This window comes from Vulpes vulpes, chromosome 1, assembly GCF_048418805.1.
Source record: "Vulpes vulpes isolate BD-2025 chromosome 1, VulVul3, whole genome shotgun sequence".
NCBI lineage: Eukaryota > Metazoa > Chordata > Mammalia > Carnivora > Canidae > Vulpes > Vulpes vulpes.
The window spans coordinates 95,859,417-95,886,758 of NC_132780.1; the positions used below are offsets into that span (position 1 = coordinate 95,859,417).

The following is a 27,342-nucleotide window of genomic DNA, read 5'->3' on the forward strand; positions in this document are numbered from 1 at the left end:
CTTTTGCCCATTTCATGATTGGGTTGTTTGTTTCTTTGCTGTTGAGTTTAATAAGTTCTTTATAGATCTTGGATACTAGCCCTTTATCTGATACGTCATTTGCAAATATCTTCTCCCATTCTGTAGGTTGTCTTTTAGTTTTGTTGACTGTTTCTTTTGCTGTGCAGAAGCTTTATATCTTGATGAAGTCCCAATGATTCATTTTTGCTTTTATTTTCTTTGCCTTCATAGATGTATCTCGCAAGAGATTGCTGTGGCCAAGTTCAAAAAGGGTGTTGCCTGTGTTCTCCTCTAGGATTTTAATGGATTCTTGTCTCACATTTAGATCTTTCTCCATTTTGAGTTTTATCTTTGTGTCTGATGTAAGAGAATGGGCTAGTTTCATTCTTCTGCACGTGGCCGTCCAATTTTCCCAGCACCATTTATTGAAGACTGTCCTTTTTCCAGTGGATAGTCTTTCCTGCTTTGTCGAAGATTAGTTGACCATAGAGTTGAGGGTCCACTTCTGGATTCTCTCTTCTGTTCCATTGATCTATGCGTCTGTTTTTGTGCCAGTACCACACTGTCTTGATGACCACAGCTTTGTAGTACAACCTGAAATCTGGCATTGTGATGCCCCCGGCTCTGGTTTTCTTTTTAATATTTCCCTGGCTATTCAGGGTATTTTTTGATTCCACACAAATCTTAAGATGATTTGTTCCAACTCTCTGAAGAAAGTCCATGGTATTTTGATAGGGATTGCATTAAATATGTAAATTGCCCTGGGTAACATTGACATTTTCACGATATTAATTCTTCCAATCCATGAGCATGGAATATTTTTCCATCTCTTTGTGTCTTCCTCAATTTCTTTCAGAAGTGTTATGTAGTTGTTAGGGTATAGATCCTTTACCTCTTTGGTTAGGTTTATGCCTAGGTATCTTATGCTTTTGGGTGCAATTGTAAATGGGATTGACTCCTTAATTTCTCTTTCTTCAGTCTCATTGTTAGTGTATAGAAAAGCCACTGACCTCTGGGCATTGATTTTGTATCCTGCCACACTGCGAAATTGCTGTATGAGTTCTAGCAATCTTGGGGTGGAGTCTTTGGGGTTTTCTACGTAGAGTATCATGTTATCTGGGAAGAGGGAGAGTTTGACTTCTTCTTTGCCAATTTGAATGCCTTTTATTTCTTTTTGTTGTCTGATTGCTGAGGTTAGGACTTCTAGTGCATGTTGAATAGCAGTATCGAGAGTGGGCATCCCTGTCTTGTTCCTGATCTTAGGGGAAAGGCTCCCAGTGTTTCCCCATTGAGAATGATATTTGCTGTGGGATTTTCATAGATGGCTTTTAAGATGCTGAGGAATGTTCCCTCTATCCCTACACTCTGAAGAGTTTTCATCAGAAATGGATGCTATATTTTGTCATATGCTTTCTCTGCATCTACACTTGATCTTAGCCAAAAGGTGGGAAATGATGCTTTCTCTGCATCTATTGAGAGGATCATATGGTTCTTGTTTTTTCTCTTGTTGCTATGATCTATCACTTAGATTGTTTTACAAGTGTTGAACCAACCTTGCATCCTGGGGATAAATCCCACTTGGTCATGGGAATAATCTTTGTAATGTACTGTTGGGTCCTAATGGCTAGCATCTTGTTGAGAATTTTTGCATCTGTGTTCATCAGGTATATTGGTCTATAATTCTCCTTTTTGGTAGAGTCTTTGTCTGGTTTTGGAATTAAGGTGATGCTGGCCTCATAAAACGAGGTTGGAAGTATTCTGTCTCTTTCTATCTTTTGGAACAGCTTTAGTAGAATAGATATTATTTCTTCTTTAAACATTTGATAGGGATCCCTGGGTGGTGCAGCAGTTTAGCACCTGCCTTTGGCCCAGGGCGTAATCCTGGAGACCCGGGATCGAATCCCACGTCGGGCTCCCGGTGCATGGAGCCTGCTTCTCCCTCTGCCTATGTCTCTGCCTCTCTCTCTCTCTCTCTCTGTGTGACTATCATAAATAATTAAAAAATTAAAAAAAAATAAACATTTGTTAGAATTCCCCTGGGAAGCCATCTGGCCCTGGACTTTTGTGTCTTGGGAGGTTTTTGATGACTGCTTCAATTTCCTCCCTGGTTATTGGCCTGTTCAGGTTTTCTATTTCTTCCTGTTCCAGTTTTGGTAGTTTGTGGTTTTCCAGAAGTTCGTCCATTTCTTCTAGATTGCCTAATTTCTTAGTGTATAGCTGCCAGGTGTCCATCTCAGTGGGAGCTGGTGAGGCCCCTGTTCTCTGGCGGCCCCACCCCTCCCAGGCACAGGGTGACACCAGGAGGAACAACAATACTGGCGGCGCCCAGCTCTCCAGCCCTGGAGTCAGCTCCCACAGTAACTCCCGCAGTCTCCCAGTCTGCACTGGCCTGGATGCTCCAGGGGCGGGGGCGCTGACCTGCACAGCTCAGGGGCGCTCTGTAGCAGGAGAGTCTTGCTGTCCTGTGCCCTCCTGGGCTCTGCCTGTCCTGGGGGAGCACAGGATCCTGGGCTATGTACCCTAGGGCGCCCTGCCGCTGGAATCAGGCTCCTGGGGCCATGCAGCCCCCTCCGGCCACACTCCAGCCCTTTACCACACTAGGCCCACAGTCTGTGGAGCGCTGTCCCTGGAATGCACCTCCTCTGTTAGTGACCCTGGAAACCTGGAGGCTCCACTGCCCTTCCCGGGATCCTGCCCAAGTTCCCTGCAAGCACCTTTCCATCCAGGAAGATTTTTAAAGTTCCTGCTTCTCCGGGACTGGGCTTTCCTGTCCTGGAGGCTCTCCCCACCTGGCCTGAGCCCAGCTCCTCGTGCGGCCCCTCCACCACTGGATTCTTTTTTATTTAATTTTTTCCCATCTTCCTACCTTGTTAGAAGCGGGAACTCTTCTCTCTGCAGCATTCCAGCTGTTCTCTTTAAAGCTCAGGCCGAATTCATAGGTTTTCAGGATGATTTGAAAGTTACCTAAGTAAGTTGGTGGAGACAGGTGACTTGGGGACTCTACTCTTCTGCCATCTTGCCCCCCTTCCCCCTTACTGGCTTTTTCTTTAGCACCAAGTTAGTCTGGCATTGAGGTGAATCCACAATGGCAGCAACCAATATTTGAGCCTGTAATTTAGCTCTCCATGTCTTTTCTTGTCTTAAAACCATCTCTTTTAAAAACTCCAGTAGCTACTACCTCTAGTAGGCACTGGATGGCGGGTTGAGGATCTAAAGTTGTTTTAGTCAATTTTCAGCAGATTTAAGGTGCCGACTGATTTATAAAATGCATGTTTAATATAGCTGTTCCCTCAGGTGAGGCTGGATCCAGATTTATATGCTCAGGGGTAGCTTCTACCAAATGACCCCGAAGTAGAACTGGATTTTCATCAGCTCCCTGAGTAATTTCCTGAATTTTAACAAAGCTTTAGAGAATCCTTTTTGCATTCCTACTATTAAATAAGTGATCATATGGTTTTGAGTTTTCCTTCCCTGCCTACCCTCTTGATAATTTCAGTGCAGTTCAGTATTTGGGACAGCAGCGATCCCTACCTTATAACAATCTATCTCTGGCTCTAGTTCATCAGCAAATTCTTGAGCCTCTCTGCCCAGATAAGGTTTTTTACTCAGGGGTACAACCACGAGTTAATATAATATATATCTCTATCTATCTATCTATCTATCTATCTATCTATCTATCTATCTATCTCTATATATCTATTTATCTATACACACACACATACCTTGCCAGATGAAATCGAACATAATGGATCATTGTTGAAAACCCTGAATAAATTGAGAAGGGTTTTCAGAATATCATCCAAATTGATGTTTTATCTAAGTTAAGTCTGCCGTAGAGAAGGAGACATGGACTCTAATAGTGCCCATTTCTCCATTAGCATCCTCCTTAAGGGGATGTAGTTGAGATTTAGGGGGAGTTCCCAGAAGATAGTGGGTCTTGAGGTTTGTAAGAAGGATGGATATAGTAACAGAGCCAATATCCCCTTTGTTTGAATTGGCCAGTGATTCCTCTGGTAGTCCAGGTTTGTTAGGAGGAGGGGACCTATTTAGACAATCAGTGTCCAATATGTCAAGAGGGGCTTTATTAACATGGGGGGTGGCTAGGCACATTCTGCAAGAAACCCTTAGGTCAAGATCTTGATTTAAGGCCAAGAAGGCCTGGGCATAGGGCACTTTAGTCAATTTGCCTTATTTCCTGCAGAAAAGATATAATTAGTATATAATATTGAAGTTTATTATTCCATCATTGGGCCATTTTTCCTGTCTCCTAAGGAGTATTGAGACCATGCATAATGGTAGAAGATGAGTCTTTTCTTTTTCAAATCTTGAAATCCAAATTGTTTCCAATGGGTTAAGAGGTGCCCAAGGGGGAGTCCTTGGGGACTTAAGAGAAATATCTCATGTTCCTATAAAAATGGAAAAGCCCATTACTGTAATTCCCCCTCCCCCAACTCCTGGGTGGTGTCCCATGTAGGAGAATGTCAAGGGTTCCTAGTTCAATACAACCAGAGGCATTTTGAACACAGACTTATTTACTGGAGTGATAGTGATGTCCCTTTGCTTCCCTGTGGTTTTTCCTTGGACACAATAGATGCTGGTAGACCAAGAGAGCTTGTCATTTTAACCCATGAAGTCATTAAGAATTTGCAGGAGGTATCTCCCCTCTACTTTAAGTAGTCAGTAGGGGACATAGATGAAGAATAATGAAGATAGAAATCCATCATGGTCTAAGGAACATTACAACCATGTAGTCTTTAAATCTGACTTCCCCAGGGAACAGTCTCCAGGAAACAGTCCCTGGTTTAGAAACAATACCTAAATTCAGTCAGGTACTGGTTTCAGCCACCTCCAAGAAGAGATATTTTGACCAAAAGTGGCTAGGTCAGAGATGTGGAGGGGATCATACTGGACCAATGAGGAGGAAAACTTACATGGGAGTCTTAAAATGGGCAACTGTCTTAGTGACTTAGGTGGCAGTCCCGTGCCCAAGAAAGCTTTGTACAAGAATAGGACTAAAGAGAGGGCATCAAGTTTCTTTCTGAGTCTTATTACTATTCCTGCTAAGTTACTAGCTTCCAGTCATAAGTCAGACTTTTGTTCTTTCCTGAACAGCAGCCACAGGCTAGATGACTGCAGTCTGAGCAATTGATGTGAAAGTAATCCAATTAGACCTTACTGAAAATGTCCCTGAAATGAATGTAAGAGGTGAAAAGGGAGTAACTCACCAAGTTTGCACCAAGGTTCAAAGTCCGGATGAAGGAAGATGCAGATCCCCACACACCTAGGTGATCAAAATTATGATGTGGGGTCATTGAGTGCAAAGATCAACAAAAAATTCTTGAGGTGCTTTCGATGCAAAAATGTGCTTTATTAAAGCATGGGGACAGGGCCCATGGGCAGAAAGAATGCACTTGTGACTGTGAAGTGGGACCGATTATATATTTTGGAGTTGACTGGGGGAAGGGAGGGTCAGGTATAGAGATAACTAGAAATCTCTAAAGGGTTTTCTGTATGTTAAAGAAGACTTACAGAATCCTGGAGGTCTGGCTGTTGTCATGCTAAGGTTGCTTTTTTTTTTTAATAATAAATTTATTTTTTATTGGTGTTCAGTTTGATGCTAAGGTTGCTTTTAATCTCCGGCAAAGCATTAATACTAAGGCAGCTGTAAGTTCGTTGAGGAATGTCAGTCTCTGCATATCTCAGGTATTTATAAATGGACAAGTTATAAGAAAATTTAATTTTATCTGCATTTCCCCTACATTTCTTCTCCTTATCAGTCCCCAGGATCCAATCCAATCCAATGCAATCAAATAATAAAGACCCCCATGGAAGAAGTCATCTTTTTAAGCCAAATGGCTTGTTTTGTGATTTTATGTAATTGAGTTTTAACTTCACCAGAAGTGGTAATCCAATTATCTATTGCAGTCAACAGATAATTGAGGGCTATTCTATTATCAAGAACACCTTTGGCCAGAGTGTCTAAGGATCTTTGGTGGGCAGCTATTGCTTTTGCAATGAATTCTACAACAATTTCAAGATTTAAGGAGAAGTTCCTGATCCCAGCTTCATTCATATTTATCCATGCCCAGAAGTAGGAGCCTGCCAAAAGGAGTGAATCCTGAATCATGAGAGCCTCCTGGTAGACCTTTTCTAACTTGATTATGTAAATTTATACAGGGGAGTCAACCAGTGAGATGTAGCTAGATTTCAGGTTCCAAGCCTGAAAAAAAGGTTGCTCTAAATTCCAGAGGTTACTCATCTTAGCAATGGCCTGGGAGAAAAGATGAGGGTATTTATGAGATAAAGATGAGATGGTCTTTCCAGACCAATGGCAGAGTGAAGGAAGGGAAAAGGAGAAGTGGTTTCATGTTCACTTAGAGTAGGAAGTCTTGATCTGGCCTCTTGGGTAGAAGCAGTCTACCTCAACATCAGCTACTTCTCTTCCCTGTCAGTTTGATTCAGAGGTCTCCAGTGTCTGCATAGGACCAGATTATCAGGTGGAGTCTTCTTTACCTGTGTGATGTTTATCCAAGACTTAATATCTTTAAGTTAGTGTCAGTAGTCAGGAACACTTGGTAAGGTTCTTTCCAGTGGGGCTTGAGGTCTTCCTCTGATGATGCTTTCAGATACTTGATCACCAGGCCCTAAACTGTGACCAAGAGGAGCCTTTGAATTGGGCCCCAGGAAGGCTTCTTTAACCTGTTGATGACAGGCTTGAGCATAACGCATTAGAGACCTACTAGTAGTGATCATACTAGCATGAGACAGGGATCAACAGGAGGTTATATATTGATAGAATTCCAACTCTGCAAGGTTTTCATTAAGGCTCATATGATTCAGTGAAGTGGGTGCCTTGATCACTGGAGATTATAGAAGGTATATTTTAAGTGGGAGACACATTTTTTAGCATGTCCCTCCCACTGTGAGAGCATAGTCTTATGGTGGAGAAAGGCTTCAACCCATTTGGAAAACATGCATACAATAACGAGGACATACTGATAACCCATACTAAGTGATAACTGAATGAAGTCTAACTGCAAGTGTTCAAAGGGTCTGTAGGAAGGAGGTCTGAGGACATTAGAGACAAAATCAGTTTTTTAGGGTTATGGGTCTGACCAGTTAGATGTTATTGGTAGACCGTTTTTGCAATTTTATAGAAGTTTCTCCACTAATGTTTATTTATAACTCCAGTCATCTTATTATTTTTTAATTTTTATTTATTTATGATAGTCACAGAGAGAGAGAGAGAGAGAGAGAGAGGCAGAGACATAGGCAGAGGGAGAAGCAGGCTCCATGCACTGGGAGCCCGATGTAGGATTCAATCCCGGGTCTCCAAGATCGTGCCCTGGGCCAAAGTCAGGCGCTAAACTGCTGCACCACCCAGGGATCCCTCCAGTCATCTTAAATGCATTAGAGGAAGGAATGCAAAAATCAGAAAATGGGGTTTATCAAGGAGCTGGGAAAAAGCAAGCAGCCATCTCAGGTTTCTCATAGCCCCGACTATTTACTTAATTTATAGCTATTGTTTATTCATCTCAATTTCTCTGATTCAAGAGCAAACTGTTGCCATGTTATAAGGACGTGAGGATGGCAAAAGCCTGGCAATTAGGAGCCCATTTTTTGAGGAAGCAGAATGGACCTCATCCAGGTGTGTTACAATCATTATAGATTCTGTTTCTGTTGCCTTTGCATGGCATACCTTCTATAATCTCCAGTGATGGAGGAACTAAGATTTCTAAGATTTAAAAATTCTAATAAATTTAATATATTCAAAGTTTTTCCCCAAGATTCCTTTTACACAAACCTTCTACAACTTTCTTTTTACACTCAGATTTTGTCCTAAGTTTTCCCTTTTTATTTTTATTTTTCAAAAGATTTTATTTATTTATTTATGAAAGACACAGAGAGAAAGAGAGGCAGAGAGACAGGCAGAGGGAGAAGCAGGCTCCATGCTGCCTGCTCCAAGCCTGATATGGGACTCAATCCTGGGATTCCAGGATAACACCCTGGGCTGAAGGCAGGCACCAAACCACTGAGCCACCCAGGGATCCCCAAGTTTTCCCTTTTTAAATAACCAGCCTTATTTTAGGATGAAATTACTTTATTTTTCCTCAACAAAAATGTGTCTTTATTCCTCATAATTTTTTCTTACCAAAAGCATGCATTTTCCTTTAGTTTAGAAATAGAAATATTATAGAAGCATAGACATAGAAAATATATTTTCCCTTATTATTTCCAGTGGCCTAATATATTAAATTTATTGGAATTTTTAAGCCTTAGAAATCTTAGTTTCTAGTGAAAATTAAATAATAGTGAGCTGTCTCTTTTACTACAATTCTTTAGATTTGCAAATTCATAAATATTTCTCATGATTTTTAGAAGTTTATGTGTTTTTGAATTTTCCAGTGAAGCATGAACAGATCCAGATATCTTTTAGCTTCTCTGTAATTAGAAGCCAAAAATAAACCTATACTTGGTAATTAATGTTTTAGTATTTTGTTTTACTTGGAAGTAATCTAAATATTTAACAGATTTAACTTAATTCATCATTTGATCTAACTCGGCAAAACTTTAGGTTTTAGGTTACCAACAAGATTCGGGAAAACAATTTAAACACTTACCTAAAATTTTTCATTTTATTTAGGTCTATTTAATTTACTTGTTCTTAATAATTATGTTTAGATCACTCATAAAAACTTTGTGAGGCATCAAAGTCACTCATTCCATTCATCTTTCGATGGATAAAGAAGATGTGGTTTATGTATACAATGGAATATTACTCAGCCATTAGAAATGACAAATACCATTTGCTTCAATGTGGATGGAACTGGAGGGTATTATGCTGAGTGAAATAAGTCAATCGCAGACGGACAAACATTATAAGGGAGTAGAGGGGAAGGGAGAAGAAATGGGTAGGAAATATCAGAAAGGGAGACAGAACATGGAAGACTCCTAACTCTGGGAAACGAACTAGGGGTGGTGGAAGGGGAGGAGGGCGGGGGGGGGGTTTTGGGGTGACTGGGTGGTGGGCACTGAGGGGGGCACTTGATGGGATGAGCACTGGGTGTTATTCTGTATGCTGGCAAATTGAACACCAATAAAAAATAAATTTATTATTAAAAAAAAAGTCACTCATTCTTGCAAGCTACTTTCTTTTAAATATTCTGCAACAGAGATAACATTGACCTATCTGACTTTAAGTAAACCCCAGTAGCCTACAAGTCTTAATTTTGTTGCTGATATCTCTAAAGACACGTCTATTTTAATCAAACCAACAATCTTAAACAAGCTCTCATGTGGACATGAACTTGAAAAAGACATTTTGGTTAGTTTCTATCTTTTTGGTAGGTTTAGAATGATCAATCCTTATTTGCACTTGTCTTCAAACCACCTAACTAGGGCTCCTTTGGAAATTAATTTTAGCGATGCCATCCAGAGGTATTTATAACATACCCACAAACACATGTGTGCAAAGACTGTGTAGTTACCAATACTTGTGAAGATTTTTAAGATTTGAACTTGTCCGTAGAGTTGAAAGCTGTGCTAGAGTCTGGGCATGAGCCCTTTAGCAGTTTTTTATTTTATTTTATTTATTTATTTATTTATTTATTTATTTATTTAGCAGTTTATTTTAAAAATACTTCTCTTTCTCCCCCTTCAGTCTCTGGTAATTGTGAGCTGTGTTTACACCTCAGAGGCATGATAAAGTGTGTAACTTTAAGGGGAAGAAAAAAAAGTAAGTTCTTCCAAGAAGGACTTTGATTTTCTAAGGCCAATAATTTACAGGGCTTTTCAGATAAACAACGGAAGTTCATTTGGTAAAAGAATAGGTAAATATTGAATTACTGGTATACTGATTTTTGTTTTGTAAAATAAGGATAGTGTTTTTAATTCCTCAAAGAATTGGACAATAACTTAAACGACATCATATGTTCATTCACCTATCCTACTACATTATCCTCAATTTGTTGCTTTCCCTCTGGGTACCTAGTTTTTTTGGTTTTTTAATTCCAGTATAATTAGCATACAATGTTATATTAGTTTCCGGTATGCAGTATGGTGATTCAACAATTGTATAGTTGCTTGGTGCTTATCATGATTTAAGTGTGCTCTTAATCCCTTTCACCTATTTCACCCATCCTCCCACCCACCTCCCCTCTGATAACCATCAGTTTATACTCTATATTTAAGAGTGGGGTTTTTTTGTCTCTTTTTTTCTTTGTTCATTTGTTTTGTTTCTTAAATTCCACATGAGTGAAATCACATTGTATTTGTCTTTCTCTGACTGGCTTATTTCACTTAGCGTTATACTCTCTAGTTTTATCCATTTGCTGCAAATGTCAAGGTTACATTCGTTTTTATGGGCGAGCAACATTTATTGTATATATACATATATTACTTTTTTGTCAATTCATCTATTGACAGACACAGGTTACTTCCATAATTTGGCTATTGTAAATAATGCTGCATGGGTACATAGTTTCAAGTATTTCTGGCAGCATTGTGTAACCCCTTGGATGTCTGACAGGTCGCCAAAGACGGTCCAAAGGATACTGTATTCCACAAATCTAAAGTCACTCCCATAGGCAGCTGAAAGAAACAATTTGCATATACCAGGCAGGCTGAAAGCCAGGCCTAGTTATCCAAAACAAGACAAGCAAAAAGGCAGTTGCTATACCTAGGAGAGAAAAGAACAATCCACAATGGGTTTGAATTTGGAAATGAAGGGACAACAGTGAGATTATATTTTCCTTTCCAGACAGAGCACCACAGACTGAGGTTCAGAAGAACTGATTCTGGTAAGAATTTTCATTCTTCACTGGCTTTTGACAGTTTATCCAGGATCCCACACACAAACTCTGGTATCCACCAGAGTTTTCCCGTAGCTATTTAAGGGAATAATGTAGCAGTTTACCAGAAAACTCCTCACTTGCAACTCTGGGAGGGGGCCCTCTCTGGGTGCCTTTCTTTGAAGGTAGATATGGGAGTGTCTGTAAAACCATTAACTTAGCAGACTTTTGCTTACAATGATATAGCCTTTCCAGAGTGGAAGAACAATTCAGATAGACAATTAGTAGAACGAGTACTCAAAGGAAATTAGAGATGAATTGTAGGAGCTACATCAATCTAATAATCTTTTGTTGTAGGTATGATGGGGAGCAAGACTTCCCTGTCCCTTTCAAGGCCCATCTAGGCGGATTGGGAATCAAATTGATCTGAGAAGTTAAGGAGAAATCAAATTTAATTTCATACATATGGGGAACTCACATGCATATGGAAATTCCAAAGGCAGGCAAAAATGAGGTACATATGTCATTCTGAAGTAAGAAGAGGAGGGTAAGGGATCTGGGACTTCAAAGGAAAAGAATGTAATTCACAGAAAAAAGTAAACAAATGTTTACTAGGCCACTGGGAGGGGGTGAGAAGGGGCCCTGGGGGACTTTGATCAAACAGGTCTTGTGAGATTCCTCTCTGCTGCCACATCTTGTTCAAGTCTTGACAAAGTCCTAGTTATCTATGGTGATAGCTCTCTTCCTGGAGCAGATCCTCTATCTAAATTCTCCTTAGGCAGTTTTGGGCGAGGTAAAGAGCTGTTACTGAATCTGCTGACTTGATTACTTTTTTAACTCAAACTAACCTTCCTGCCAAGTGGCCCATCCTGGGGCAGCCAGCCTTTTGCCCCTACAGTTCCTTCCTCTGAAACTTCTCTGAAGTTCCACACACTAAAATTGAGTTGGTAGATTGTTTCATCTTGTAGTACCAGTCTCTTAGTCCTCACAATCCGTCAGTTTAGTTAAACTCATTTCTAGAGGCAGTGATGCAGGTGTGTTCTCAAGGGTAGGCCTATGGATCAAGCAATCAGGTAGTAAATAAGAGACATTTTTATGGAAACAGAAGAAAAGCAATGTTAATGATTAGATCAAATTATAAACCAATTTTTGAGTTTTAAGGGTAGCCAGTAGAGAAGATTTCTATATGTCAGGCTATTGTCAGGTTTAATCTGATCGGTAGTGAAATGAAATAGACCAGGCAAAAGTTGGTCGAAACAGATTTTTAATGGGATGGGCTCTCCGGAGAGGTTCTGCGGCCCGCAGGGGAGGGAGAGAGTGGGCAAGTCAAGGGCGCAGGGGAGGGCAAGCGGGCTTTTAAAGAGGGGAGGAGTAAGGGCTTGGGTGTCTGTATGGGGTGGCAGGTATTTTTTTTTTTTTTTGCCTTTGTCACAAATCTGAATCTTTATTGTTCTGAAATAAATGTTATAAACATAACTCAAAACAAAAGCTTCAATATTCAGTCTCAGAAGAGGTGTGGCTCAATGCCCATCACATGTAACAAGAAAACTTCCTTTAAAAAAAAGGAAAAAAAAGCACTATGTGAAGTCTTTCATATGAATGAAAATGCACCCTTTGGATTTTTTTTGTCTCCTTAGCCTGTATACACGTGAGTGCAAAAAGGTTTGCATTTTCTTCACATTTACTTCTTGCTATGATGTTTGACGGATTTTTTGCCACTCAACAAATTCATCGAGAAGAACAGGCCAAGCACCATCTTCATCATAGTTACTAAGGTCGGCATGGACAGTTCTGCTGAATTCTAATACGTTGTACCACTGATCTTTGTTCATAACACGATACCAGGCTTATTCCTGGTGAAATAGGCCTGGGGGCAATAACTGCCCATGCCCTTCTATGGGGTCTGGGTAAAGTACCGTTCAGGTTTCCTGCCTAGGTCCAGGCTCCCCCTGATGACGGTCCTTGGGAGGTCTGCTAGTGATGGGAAAGTTCTGAGGTGGGGGCAACAAGGTGGGGGGTCCGCCACCATTTTGTTGGTGCCTGCTGATCCCCCTTGATCCCACCGGCCCAACAGCTACCTTACGGAGTGACCCACAGAGCAAGAGGCACCAAGATGGTTTACACCTGAGCAGCTGTGATTTCTCCGAAACTTATATCAAGTTGTTTATATTCAGTTTGTAGAGCTTCAGGAGAAAGGGAAGTTTTTGTTTTTAAACGATTCCAAGTCAGAAAAGTGAGAGAACAATTTAACAATGCTAATTTGGAGAGTTGTAGCCAGCCGTTGGAGGACACTAGAAGAACTCAGGATCTATTCCAACTTTTAATATTCCAGCATTAAAATCTAATATTTACAAAGGTGTGTTGAGGAGGAGAATTTCTTCTGCTGTTCAAGTCCTTCTAGCTGGACTAAGAATGAAATTGACATGAGACAGATGAACAGGTGAAAATCCAATTTAATTTCATACGTACAGGGATCCACAGGGTCCTGAAATTCCAAAGACTTACGTGAAGCTTCTGGGAGCTAAGAAGAGGGGGAGGGGCCTGAAGATACAAAAGGGAGAGGGATCATCAGCAGGAAGTTGAGATGCTTGGAAAACAACACTTGCCATTTTATGCAGATAGATTTATTAGGTAAAGAGAAATCTCCATTAATACCTGTTTTCATAGTAGAGGGAGGCAGTTGAGGAAGGAGGGGGAGAGTTTGGATCTGCTGGGTTTTGATCGCTCTTAAGTCAAAATAATGTTCATGCCAAAGTGGTGCATTTCAGGGCAGCCTGCCCTTGGTCCCTACAAGTACCTCACATATATATTTAATTTTGCATTAGCTTTTTGCAATGGATCTTTCAAAGAAAATGTTTTGGAATTCTGAAGCTTTTTGGAAGCTTCTGCTTGCCAATTAAAACAGGTATCCCATTTCATTTACCTTGGCAACCCTTGCTTTCAAGTGCATTCCTTAGAGGACCTTATCTAACTGAAACATTCTCCATTATGGCCATGATAATTCTGTGTTTTTTAGTAAAATTTTTACCATTTCTGTAGACCATCACAGCTCCTGGCACAGCTCCTGGCAGTTTTGTTTTTAGATATGAAAAAGCAAGTGTGCCAGAAGGTGGTTACACTTGACTTCTGATTTTAAGGATCCCATTAGCTGAGCCTTTGTTTACTCAAAACAAGACAAGCATTGGCATCTCAATGCAACAGCAGTAACCACAAGTTGTCACTGTGGACTGGCCAAGAGAAGGCTGTGCCCAATACCAGCAATTCCCAGTGTGGGCCAAACCAGCAAAATCCACTACGGAGACTGCAGACTAGAACTGGGGAAAGGGGTAAACCTGCAAACCACACTGAATGGGGACCACAGGTTGGAAATGAAGAAGAAATTCCAGCATTGAATTGTGGACTGAGCCAAGGGCTAAGGAGTGGCGCTCCCTTAGAATCTCCTGTTAGTGTAGACTGATATGTTAACCCTGGCCTAGAAAGCCAATTAGGTCAGGAGCTGGAATGCAAAAAAAGAGCAGAGTTTAACTGAGTGACTTGCCAATGGCCTTCAGAAATAGCCATAAAGACAGTGAACTTAGGTGGTCACAGAGCAGCGCACTTGTGTTTCTCCCTGTTTCCAAATGCAGTCAGAATCTTGCTTCAGACACTGATGCTGCCATGAAATCGGTTAAAAATGAAATGAAAGAAAAGTACCCAAGTAAACTTGAAGGTCTCATTGGCTTTATTAAATGATTCACAAATCAGGCAGCATCTCATCTAGCAAATAGAGGGGAGCTCCCCTGAGCTAAGTAAGAGACAGGTTTTCTAAGTGAACCACTGCAGGTTTGTGCCTTGGTGAGTTAGAAACTGCACCAGGTTGAAATGTCACACAAAGAAAGGTTTCCAGCAAATAAGGAGATGATGAGGGATGGCTTCCAAAGCTGTGACTCTCTGAGCAAAAGGTGAATGGATTCTCCTTACTTAGGGTTAAAATGAATATTTAGAGTAGGAGGCCTATTCATCTTATGTAAAAGTGGGCATAAGGTCGCACATGTGCCTTAAGGAAACATGCCTATCCATACATTACCTGTTATGTAAATGAGGTTTGTGCTGCTCCTTGAGATTTTAGTATTATAATGAGCAAAGGTTGGTCCTTTGAGTCTGGGTCTGTGTAGCTGTGAGTCAGGGATTAGGTTCCAACCCGTCTTGTTGGTCTGGGCTGGCTGGAGATCTTTCCAGGGCAGTCACTATTGCCTGAGGGGTAGTTTTGGTTTCTATTTGCCTGAGTTAAGATAAGGTGGAAAGAAGAGCTTAAGGAAGAATGTGGGACAAAGGTTGGTGAATACAAGCAGGTGAGCAATAAAGGTGAGGTCCTGGGGCATAGCTGGTGACAGTTTTTAAAGGCAGAGATATGGCATTAAAAAAAAAAAGAAAAAAGGAATTTATTAGCGAGGATGCATTGTTTAGGCAAGGTTACCTACCAGTAAATTTTCTAGAATTGATCAGGAATTTCTTTCTTTCTTTCTTTTTTTTTTTTTTTAAGATTTTATTTATTTTTTCATGAGAGACAGAGAGAGAGGCAGAGACACAAACAGGCCCCATGCAGGGAGCCCAACGCGGGACTCCATAACGGGTCTCCAGGATCCCGCCCTGGGCTGAAGGTTGCGCTAAACCACTCAGCCACCCGGGCTGCCCTTGACCAGGAATTTGTGTTGATTGGTGGTGAATTCTTGGGGTGTTGAAATTACAGACAGGTGAGGCATGAAATCTTGGGGCCCTTTACTGACTTGGGGCCCTAAGTGATGTTATCATGGGCCTATAGTTTTCTTCTTAACATCATTTTAATTAAAAAGAATATAACTCAGGACCAGTCAGATGGAAGGGATGCACAGGGCAAGGGAAGGGGCCGGAGCCCCATGCCCTCTCCAAGCGCACCACTCTTGTTCGCCAACTCAGAAGTACTCCCAACCCCTTCATCACATAGGCACACTTGATTGAGTTATCGGCCATTGGCTCTTCATTCAATTTCCAGGCCCTGTCTCCTCCCCTGAAGTCAGGGTTGGGACTGAAATTCCAACCCTGTAATTCCATGATTGGTTTTCTGGCACTGACTTCCCTTGAATCAGAGAGCATCAACTGGATCAACTGGGTTAGCTGGATGACTGAGGAGATAAGGGAAGTAAAGTCTCCAAAGTCCTCTGGCAAGTGAGTGGTGTTGTGCCCAAGACTTCAAATCCGAGAAACCCCCGAGGAGCCGACCCCGATGCAGACACACGAGGGTTGATTACCAGCTCGAGCCTGGGTCCAAGCGCGCCCGACACAGCGGAGCAGGGACTCGGACCGAGACCTAGAGGCGCAGCTTTATGGGGCCGGTGGCCCGGGGGATACGCAGAAAGTCGCCCAGGCGTGTCGGTGCACTCGCAGGTGGCCGATGGAATCACACCTCGCCCTGCAGTACCCACCTGAGCTGGCCGGGTACTGTGTCAGAAGCGGTGCACAGTTTTGGGGGCACAGCGCAGGGTCACGTTGTTAGGAGCCCATTTCCGATTAGGGTGCGCCCCGCGGCCCGACTAGGGCGGGGCAGCGCCTTAAGCCATAAGCAGGTGATGTGGGGTCATAGGGGAGGTGGCGGGGGCAGCCCAAAATGGAATCGGTCCTGCTCTGCCTGTCCAGGGGTGGGGGGTTTTTGTTAAATTTCCGGGGTCCCACAAGTGGCAGTCCTAGGCAAAATTCCTTAAGTGATGCCTTGGGTCCTTTGAGTACCAGGCACTCTGCTAGGTACTAGGGTCAGAGAAGTGCAAGAGGCAGCACCCACCCTATTTAGTCTTTGTTCTTCCCTATCTCTGGATCTTTCCCCTGGGGGTGGGGCACAACTCCCTGTCGAGTTCCTTCGGGGGCCTGCTACCTCTGGGGTGCTATCAGTGAGTGTCCCAACACGGTGGGTTTCTTTCCTACCCCGGCAGTGGGATGTCCCCGTCTCCCTCTAGAGAGGAATCCTCTGCATCCTTGCAGAGTCTGGTGGTATTAATCAAGGCTCCTTTCCACAGAACAGTTTTGTTGGGTTCCAGGGCAGGCCACTCGGAACTGTGCCACTTTGGCATATTGATTATTTTATTTTATTTTTAAATATATTTTTTTTAATTTTTATTTATCTATGATAGTCATACACAGAGAGAGAGAGAGGCAGAGACACAGGCAGAGGGAGAAACAGGCTCCATGCACCGAGAGCCCGATGTGGGATTCGATCCCGGGTCTCCAGGATCGCGCCCTGGGCCAAAGGCAGGCGCCAAACCGCTGCGCCACCCAGGGATCCCGGCATATTGATTATTTTAAATAAAAGTTCCTTAAGAAGCAGCCAGTGCAAAAAAACAGTGACTTCTCCTTGTCTTCAGAAGACAAGAAATAAATATCTTCTGTAAAAGGTGGCCTCTCTGCACCAGGAGGTAAAGAGATTCTTCTTGTCAGGCTTGGGAAATTTATCGTCAAAAAGGCTGTATAAACAACCCTTGTTACTTTTTATGGATTTACCACCAGGCCCCAATTCTGTCCAGAATCCCTTACTAATTGAAGCTCTCCAAGTCGTTTTCTTTGTCCTGTCAATTCTTCACAGATTTATTGCCTCCTTGTCTAAGAAGTATAGAAACTGCCTGCCTGTGGTCATTTCTTTATTTCTTCCCCCCGCATTCATCTGTCTCCTGTCCCTTTCATTCTTCTATCAGCTGGAGATCCTTGACAGCAGAGGAAGTGGTTCCTCCCCTGCAGTTGGCCCGGCCAGCTGGAGCAGCTTCCGCTGGATATTTGCTCTGAAGAGTCTGCAGCTTTGAGATCTCGGGAGATCTGACATACAGCCAGCCAGCAGAAGGTAAGATTCTCATCCTCTCAGCCTCCTGGAATCTCTGTCTGTGGGGTCTGGTGGAGGAAGAGTGATGACATTTTTTTTCTCTTTCTCTCAAATTAGCAGGAGAAAATATTTGTAGAACTAATTCCTTTAGTTTAGCGACTCATGGTAAAAATTTGGTAGAGTACTGTTTGGTTAGTGATCCATTTCCTCCCAGAAGATGGCTTTTGTTTTCCTTTGTGGTGTCTTTTGTGTTGTTTGTCTTAAAGGGGATTACCATAAATCAGAAGGCAGGCATAGGCCCTCGCAGCTGTTCAAGTGGGCCTCACACAGTGCTGGGTTCATGCTTCTCATCAGGCAGTGTCTGTTTAGACATACTTTGCTGTGGGTCCCTTGTAAAAACTGGATGAAGTTTTTCTTTTTATCTTGTTCTATGTCCTAGGAACTTGGCTTTGTGACCAATGAGGATATTCTCTCTGGTTTCTGCCATCTGGAGGGTATGTTTACTTGGGTGCATTTACTGGGGTGCACTTCGGTAGCCAGTTGAATAGACTGGGGATCAGAGACATCCATTTATAAGCAGCATTTTCTTTGTCCAGTTGTGCCAGCTCTCAGGGGAGTTTGTCCTAAGAGCTCCTAGACTGTAAGAGCCTTTGTCATCTCAGCCTTCATTGCTTGTTAGTGCTCGAAAAATCCCATTCCAGCAGCACCTGCCCACTGTCACAGATTGGCGGGTCTGGGACTGGAAGCTTCACCCTTTTATGGGAGACTGGAGACACCTGATACACCACATCATTCTTCCCACCTGGCCCTGAAGGTCTTTGCTTTCTTGGACTATTCTTGGGAGTAGACTTTTGGATCATGGGGTTTTCATCAAACTAGATCCCTCTCTAGGGATGCCCTCTTGTATCTTTGGTCAAAGCATAAAAAGGTTTATTGGTTTGAGTTACTATTAATTGATAATTAAATAGTAAGATCAATGGTAAGATCAATGGCCGAAAGATGAATTGGCTAAATTAAAAAAAAAAAAGTCTTTATGGTGAACTTTTAATTGTTTTATTAGTATAAGGCTAGCTTTAAAAGGACTCCTTTGACAAGATAAAGAACAGAAATTAGACTTAAGGCAAAAATTAATGTCTATATCCATTGCAAATTTCCCTTCTTAAAATCTGACCCGATCTGTCAGTTTTAACTACCCTTTCCTTATAAGATTTATTTTAGACAGCAGTCCAGCTTAATCTCAAGCTCAAAGTATACAGGCTATTCTTCTAAATGCTGGAAGCCAAGAAGTAAATTTAGCAGAAGTACCTGGGACAGGGAGTAGGGCTTGCTTTGCTGTAATCTGGCTCTGCCAGCTTTAGGCATTTCTATGCAATGACCTTGGCAGATGGATTTTAGAACTGCGCATCTTCCCACCCACCTCCCCGCCCGCCCCCCAACACACACACACACACACACACACACACACACACACACACACACACAGAATTCATCTTGTCTCTTGAACAGGAACAGATCTTGTAAATTATAAAGCCCCTTTTCCTCCACTTTCAAAAGATCCTACCAAATTTAGAGGATTTAGAAATGTTAATGGCTGTTCGAAACCCCAATCACAGAGAACTTGACTGGCTGCTAAGGAAAGTTTCTTTCAGCTCCTGATTATATTATGATTATTAGGCAAACCAGAAGGCCCCCTGGAGCCCAGCCCCCCTTCACAGAGGAAACAGATCACCAAAATTTCTCCTAAGCCCTCCTGCAATTAATCAGTGGAAGGATGATTCTCAGGGCCTAATAATAATAAAAAGCCCAAGGTTAAATTACGTACTTAGAAAAGAAACTTTTACTAAAATGCTTTATACAGAGTTTACGAAGGCATAAAACTTTTGATCTCCATTTTAGTTAAACATCTCCCTGATATATATATATATATATATATATATTAGTAAAAAAGGCAGGTCAATCCCTTGATATTCAGGCTACAATCCAAATCTTTGGGGGAATTAAAGAGAATTGACTTTGTGTTACAATTCTCTATACAACTAGAAATGCAACTCTAAAAACAAGTCAAAACCCACCTACTTTACTGATCTCAAAATCTTGCCTATTCCTCTCAATGCTTTATAGACATAAAAGATCAGGATACTGGAACAAAATTGTTCTGTACCTAAGAAAATAAATATTTTTTAAAATAGCAATTATCCCAAATTTCTTAAAACAAAAAACAAAAAACAACTTGCACGCTTTCTCTGTCCTTTAGAGTTATAAGTTTTATCATGTCTTTGACATGTAAACACAATCCACAATTGCTTAAGACTGAAGAAAAAAGGGAGGGGAAGAGGCCTTTTAAAAATATAAATTGCTTTTAGCTAGCTTCCAGACTCTTGATCCTCAGCTTAGGTCTGGATCTCAGGGTCAGCTTTGGATTCTTGATCTCAGCTCAGGTCTGGATCTCAGGGTTGGGAGTTCAAGCCCTGAGATGGGCTCCACACAGGGCAAGGAACTTACTTAAAAAAAAGATATAAGTTGCTAAAAGGACTTTTATGCCCAGGCTCTAGTATCTCTGCTAAGAGGACAATATGTCCCAAAAGTACAAATTGGAGAAAACTTGGGTACTTTCTTTGTGCCTTTGTGGTATCAATTTTCTCCCCCCTCTTCCCTAGGACCTAAGGGCCATTCTTTGAAATATAAACTTCAAAAAAACGTTTTTCACCAGAAGGAAAAAAGAGAGGAAGAAAAGGTCTATAAAAATCAGGCCTATAATGTTCTCTCCACAAAACAAAAGCTGTAAGATCTTTGTTTACATCTGTGAGTATGTTTGTATGTATGTTCACATTGTTAAATAACAAAAATCCAACAGAGTAAATTTTAAAGATCTAATTGGCTTTATTAATCAATTTATGAATTGGGCAGCATCTCCTCTATCAATTAGAAAGGAACTCCCAAAGGGCTACAGAAAAGGAACTGTTTTTAAAGGTAGAGATGGAGTGGAAAAAGACAGTTATTAGCAAGGAATCCATTGTTGTAGGCAGTTTGCCCTTCTAAGGGAAATGGAAGGGGTCTATCAATAAACTTTTTGTGTTGACCAGGAAATTTCAACACTTTTTGTGTTGCCAGACTAAAGGTTACATTCTTGGGGAGTTGAAACAGCAGTTAGTTTAGGTACTAAGTCTTGGTTTATTGGCTTGGAGTCTTAACCAAAGTAATGCCATATTGGGCCTGTGGTTTTCTTCTTTAACAATATATATGTTGTAAATGTGAGATATTTTTATACATCTGGATGGTATTACTAAAATTAATTTGTAAAAGAGCCCTGTTTATGTTTACTTGGTTTAAAAGCGAGCGCTTATTTTCAAGTTCCCATGATCTGGGAAAATATTCAGTGTTTAAGTGAATTTAAGGTGGTTGGTTTCATTAAAATAGGCACATCTTTAAAAGTCAAGCTGATACTATCTCTGTTTTTAAAAAATATATAATTAGCTTGGGAGGATAACTGCCTTTGCTGTCTCATATAGTTTTTGGTAATCTAAGCCTAATTGTTAAGAAGTAAATTGAATAGATATAATTTTAAAAAGATTTTTAGGTAAACGTTTAAAATAGTTTCCCCAAATCTTTTTGGCAGCTTGAAACCTTGAAGGTTTGCTAAGTGATAAGTGATAAGGTTAAGTTCACTGAATATCTAGGTCATTTTCAAATAACATGAAATAATAAACATTAAATGCTGAACATACATTTATCTACTTGTGGTTTCCTTATTACTCTAGAGAAACTAAAAATTTGGGTCTGCTAGTAAAGATGTTCTGTTCTTTTTTAATAGAAGATTGTACTATGAAGAAACACATGTTTCTAGAAATTATGAAATATAGTCATAAATTTGCCAATCTAAAAAATGCTGGGAAAACAGACAATTCACTGTTGCTTACTACTTAGTTTTCACTAGAAATTAAAGTTTCTAAGGATTAAAAGTTATAATTAACATATTTGACTAAAGCTGCTAAAAATTATAAGGGAAACAACCCTGTGAGGTATATGTTTTTGGTAAGAAACAGTATGACGAATAGCAATACATTTTTGTTGAGGGCAAAAATAATTCTTCCTGAAGTGAATCTAGTTATTTAGAAAGGGAAAACTTAAAAACCAAGTGTAAAAAATAAAAAATAAATATTACAACATGATTTATGAAAAAAAACTCCTTCGAAAAAAATTTTATATTTAGCTAAGGTTAGGATAAGTATATTGAAGAGTTAGTTTTAGTATCAAAAGAATATTGTTGGAAAATTAGAATTTGATTTTTCTCTGTTAAAAAAGCTTTCTTAGATGATTGGTTTGCTTTTTATTAGAAATCATAAACAAAATTTTCTTATGTAATCTGCCTAGAAAAAGATTTTATGCTCTGTTTTCATCAAATCTTTGCTCATTCAAGAAGATATTCCTTAATATTAAAAGAGCTAAGATTTGTTTACAATTATGTAACCTTCTCTACTTACCTTTAAAATCTTTTATTGTCACTTTCTCTAAATCATTACATAGTTTTATAATGATCTGTGATCCTTCTTTAATTAAATGCTTGAAGCTTTTGATATTTTTTGACAAATTTCCCAAAATCAAATTATTATTATTATTTTAAGATTTTATGTTTAAGTAATCTCTATACCCAACACAGGGCTTGAATTCATCACCTCAAGATCAAGAGTCAGTCTGACAGAGCCAGCCAAGTGCCCCCCAAAATCAAATTCTAAAATAACATCTTTTGACTACAGTCTAACATTTCAATGATTTTGTTTCTCATCATGAAACAGAGACATTAAACTAATTGGACTTGTTACATGGGAAGTATTGTCAAATAAGTAATACTAAACATTCCAGGTAAAGAGTGCCACTTTTTGGCAGGTGCGGGAAACTCAGAATGTTTTGCAGACCTCAACAAGAGAGGAACTAACCCAAATATATAAGTATTACATGCAGTCTGGTGGCAAATATTTGGCTTGGCTTCTGGCCTCAAGAGGCTGTTAAAAGTTCAATGTAGAGATTCCTTATAAAAAGTTCCAACAAAGCAGATTTAAGAGTCTAAAATGATCAATTGCTATTCTTGCTGAACTTCTATATATAATCAGGCCAAGGTTGCTCCCCCCACCCCCGCCATATTTATTTTATAAATGAATCAGTCTTAATTTGGCTACCTTTGGTAATAAAGTGAGAGTGTTTATAAAGAGAAAAATTATATTTAAGTAACATACCTTTATGTACCTTTATGGATATCAGATTCTAGATCTGATGAGACTAGATCCTGTTTTTTTCTAGTTTCCTTCAATGTCTGGTCACAACTCCTAATTAACATTTCTAATTTTTTCCTGTAATTTTGACATGGAATCACTTCATAAGTAAAAATTCCTCTTTTCTTGGAGCTCTGCAAACTAAATATACACAGCTTTATGTAAACTTGAGAGAAATCACCGTAACAACTCATATATAGATCATCCTCATGCCTGTTGTCACTCAGGTCACCAGACAGACTTGACCTACAAACCAAAAGAGTCTGCCGGATTGCCACTGCCTGCCCTCACCCTATTTGAAGATGCTTTTAGCCTGATAACTAAAAATCTTCTAAACTAGCTACTCTCAGAACTCAGAAACCAGTTTTATAATTTATCTAATCTTAACCATTGCTTTTCTTTTGTTTTCATAAAAATACCTCTTATTTATTGCATGATTAATTGAACCACAGGCTTAACTTTGAAAATACATAAGCTGGGGCACCTGGATGGCCCTGTCCATTTGTCTTGTCAATTCATCCCAGATTTATTGTCTCTTTACCTAAAAAGTAGTCTGAACCTTGTTGTTGTCTGAAAATGCCTGCCTTGGTTGTTTCTTTAGGTCTCAATTTCATTTTTGGGCTTCCGTGCACACTCAATAAAAGTTTATTTTTTTCTCCTGTTAGTATGTCTCATGTCAATTTAATCTCCATATCAGCCGGAAGATGTTGAAAGGGTAGAAGTAAATTGTTTCTTCCCCCAGAGACAATTTCCCCATGTTTTCTCCTTTGTATGAGCAGAAAGGCTACATTTGGGTAGCTTGGCACTCAGTTGGTGGCTTAGCAAAGCTAATGTAGTGACAGTAGTGATCAGAGGACGCTGCTCAGGCACCAGAGTGGAAGCTGTTGGTCCCCGTCCAGTCGCAGTTTCAACCAATGGCATTCTACCTCAAATCTTGCAGGTGTTCATCTGAAGACCTTCTCTTGACTAGTACATGCTAAGTAGGCCACAATTACAGACTGATGAGATGGTAACATGTGAGAACAGGAGAAGGGTTATAAAGTCCAGTGATTAAGTTTCTATCTTGTCTTGAGCCTGGGCCACTGTGCTGTAACCTTTGCTAGGGTTTCTCAACTTTTTTCTTTTCCCCTAAGTTGGAACAGGAAGGCTTGGAGGGCTACAGTTGCAGTTTTCCCAGGCTAATTAGCCTTTGCCCAGGCTAATTATGCTTTGGTAAATGGGTTCCCTTGAGGACAGCCTTTGGTTGAGGAGAACAAAATGCTCTGGGCTTATTTCAAAGTTGGGAATATTTTTCTTCCCACTGTAGGAAGTATGAGGCAGAGGGATTTTTGTCTCCATTGTTCTCCCAGAGGACCTGGTGGGGTTCCTAGAGGGAAATCTCACAAAAGTCTGAGGGCCTCTCTGACACTAGGACCTCCCTAAGATTTTAACTCTTAAGCTTGTCCACACAGAGTGTCTTGGCAATTAGTTAATGACAGTTAATATGATCATACCTATTCTGGTTCCAACCACACCTGTACCTTTAGAATGTGACCTCACTTGGAAATAAGATTGTTTCAGATAGAAGTTAAAATGAGGTCATTCTGGAGGAAGATAGGCAGTAAATCCAATGACTGGTGTCCTTGTAAGAAGGGGGAATTTGGACTCAGATATGCACACAGCGAGAACACCATGTGCAGACACAGGGAGAAGACAGAGATCTATGCAGAGAGAGGGGGCTTGAAAAGATCCTTCCCTTGCAGTCCCTCAGGAGGAACGACTTCGCCGACACTTTCCTCTGAAACTTCTTGCCTCGAGAACTGTGAGATAATAAATTTCTGTTGTTTAAACTGCCCAGTTTGGGGTACTTTGGGATGACAACCCTAGCAAACTAAAACATACATTTCCTTTTTAGATCCTCATAAATCCCTGCAATAAGGGTCCTTTGTTATATAAGATTTGTTTACATCTATGTCTATAGTGCAAAACTATAAGGCTTGCTTTGAGTAGATTTAATAATTTATTTTAAGGTACTAACTCTTGAGAATCACATGATTAATTGTGTTTTCTCTCTCTACATATCAAGACTTGCTCTCTTTATCAGCAGTCATCTGACTTCAGCATGATTACCTCTCAGTTACTGGTTTATGTGGCAGTTTTGGTTCTCTGTGTCTTAAAAGTCAGCTCCCGGGATACATTTATTGCAGCTGTTTATGAACATGCAGTGAAATTGCCTAATGCCACCCTAGTACCAGTGTCCCATGAAGAAGCATTGGCATTAATGAACCAAAATCTGGACCTGTTGGAGGCAGCAATCACTTCAGCAGCAAACCAGGTACCTTCTCTCAAGCACTCTGGATTCCACCAAGAGAAAGATGGGGTCTTAGGAGACAGGGTCCCTGTCAAGTTCAATTATACTTTTGGAAAACATGTATGTTAGGTAGCCAACAACTTTGTTGTACTCCTACCTCTTACCTCCTTCTCAAAATTGTTACAGCAAGGATACTGTTCTACTTCCCTAATTGTGAGATAAAATTAAGAAAATAATAGCTTCATCATCATTAAGGGGCAGGAGATCTTTGAGGAACTTGCTATACGCTCAAAAGCTCTGCTGCTCTCTTTCACTATACGTAGAGAGTGGAGGATAAGAGGATCAGGACCAGGTACTGTGCAGTGAGTATTAGTAGCCTTGGTATACGTTTGTGCTCTTAGCCTTGTGTGGGTTTTTGGATTTAGTTCATAACACCAAAATAAAGTTAAGTTGCAAATTACTTAACAATATGTATTATGTACTTCATATTTCATTCTAATTACAAGATAAACTATATATGTTAATGTGTAGTGAGTTCTTGGGTTGAATGAAGGGTTAAGTATAAAGGTCTGGTTTGAATGGATATGATTTTTTTTTTTTTAAGATTTATTTAATCATGAGAGACAGAGAGAGAGAGAGAGAGAGAGAGAGACAGGTAGAGGGAGAAGCAGGCTCCATGCAGGGACCCCGATGGGGTACTCAATCCCAGATCCCAGGATCACGCCCTGAGCTGAAGGCAGATGCTCAACCACTGAGCCACCCAGGCGTCCCTGAATGGATATGATTTAAACAAGATATTTGTAGGTCAGGTATAGAGGGAGATTATATGAAGTGTGATGAGTCATGAATACATACATATAACTCCTATCTACCAATATACATTCTTATACAATACAAACATTTTAAATACTATGAAGAATTCTGAGGTGCTTTTTCATCCTTAGTCCAACTATTTTCTTAAAAGCTGCAGCAGCTTTCAGGGTGACTCTCCCATCTGAAGGGGCCCCAGTGAGCTCATGGTGTACCTCTGGGCTTGGCACTCTTTTGGGAATCCGTGTCTGAGTGCTCTCCTGAGAAGCCAGAATCACTTTTACAGAGTGATTTGGAGAGCAGGGAAGGTTGGAGCAGAGGAGGAAGTAAAATGGAGAATTTGAGTATAAATCAATCCTGTAATACAACACTTGACTGAAGTGGGGTGGGGGAAGGGGGGAGCGATTTTGAGAATTGGTTTTATGCTTAACAGCCGCAGTGGATAGCAAACCTTTCAATAAGCTATTGATGTTTATGAAAGAATGAAAATGTTATAGAGAAAAGGTGGTGGTGGGATTAGACTATGCAATTGTGAAAAAAATATATAAAAATACAGAACACAAAACATTAAGATTGAAAGAAAGAAAAGGCCTGGATGGCTGTTGCTAATCCATTCAGTTTCTCAGACCCTCTCTTGGATTGTTTTCTTACCTGAGAAATATTTTAATTGAGCTACATTTTTAACAGGGTGCACATATTATTGTGACTCCAGAAGATGGTATTTATGGCTGGAACTTTAGCAGGGAAACTATCTACCCATACTTGGAGGATATCCCAGACCCTGGAGTAAACTGGATCCCTTGTAATAATCCTAAAAGGTAAGGAAATAGGTGGTGGACAATTCAATCATGAACATGAACTTACTTTATCTGGAAGGACTTTGTAGAAGATCACTGTGTAAGATCCACTGTCAACTCTAAGTTCAAGACCATTTTATTATTTTTCATCTCCTGTGGATACATTTATTAGGAAAGTGAATATGAGTTGTGAAATCACAGAAATCAGTCCAGGAAGGTAACACAGAAATCATCAAATTCAATGTGAATATATTTCCACTGAGAAAAGGAACCTGGAGAGAGAATAGCATAACTTGCTTAGGGATACAAGGGTAGTGGTGAGTCAAAGATGACTAAAGGTGACTAAACAATCAAACTTTAGTTTTCTGACTTCTAACCAGTGAACAGAAAATTGTTGTCCCGTGTTTCCATAATTTGGAAACTGTGTGAGAAAATCGCAAAATAGAGCCACGTGTTAGTTTAGGATTTAAAATTTTCCTTTTTACGTCAATAAGATAGCTAAATGAGGTTAATGTGTATGAAGTCCTAAGAGCTTAAAGTGATTGTTGATGTAGCAGAACTGCGGAAG

At 40.4% G+C, this 27,342-nt stretch overlaps 1 protein-coding gene across 10 annotated transcripts in view; it reads left to right on the forward strand.

Moving 5' to 3' along the window:
• The first annotated feature begins 10,572 nt into the window (after nt 1-10,572).
• VNN1 (vanin 1) overlaps nt 10,573-27,342 on the forward strand; it is a 36,823-nt gene continuing 20,053 nt past the window's right edge. The window contains exons 1-7 of one of the 10 annotated variants that reach the window (XM_072720870.1): nt 10,573-10,799; nt 12,428-12,565; nt 17,489-17,631; nt 18,050-18,104; nt 20,268-20,391; nt 24,943-25,191; nt 26,665-26,795. In XM_072720870.1, the coding sequence (XP_072576971.1) occupies nt 24,979-25,191; nt 26,665-26,795 (344 nt within the window). In that variant the 5' untranslated portion in view covers nt 10,573-10,799; nt 12,428-12,565; nt 17,489-17,631; ... (1 more) ...; nt 20,268-20,391; nt 24,943-24,978. Of the gene's footprint in view, nt 10,800-12,427; nt 12,566-17,488; nt 17,632-18,049; nt 18,105-20,267; nt 20,413-24,942; nt 25,192-26,664; nt 26,796-27,342 lie in introns of all 10 variants that reach the window. The other 9 variants (XM_072720850.1, XM_072720825.1, XM_025997842.2 and 6 more) reach the window with 9 other exon arrangements.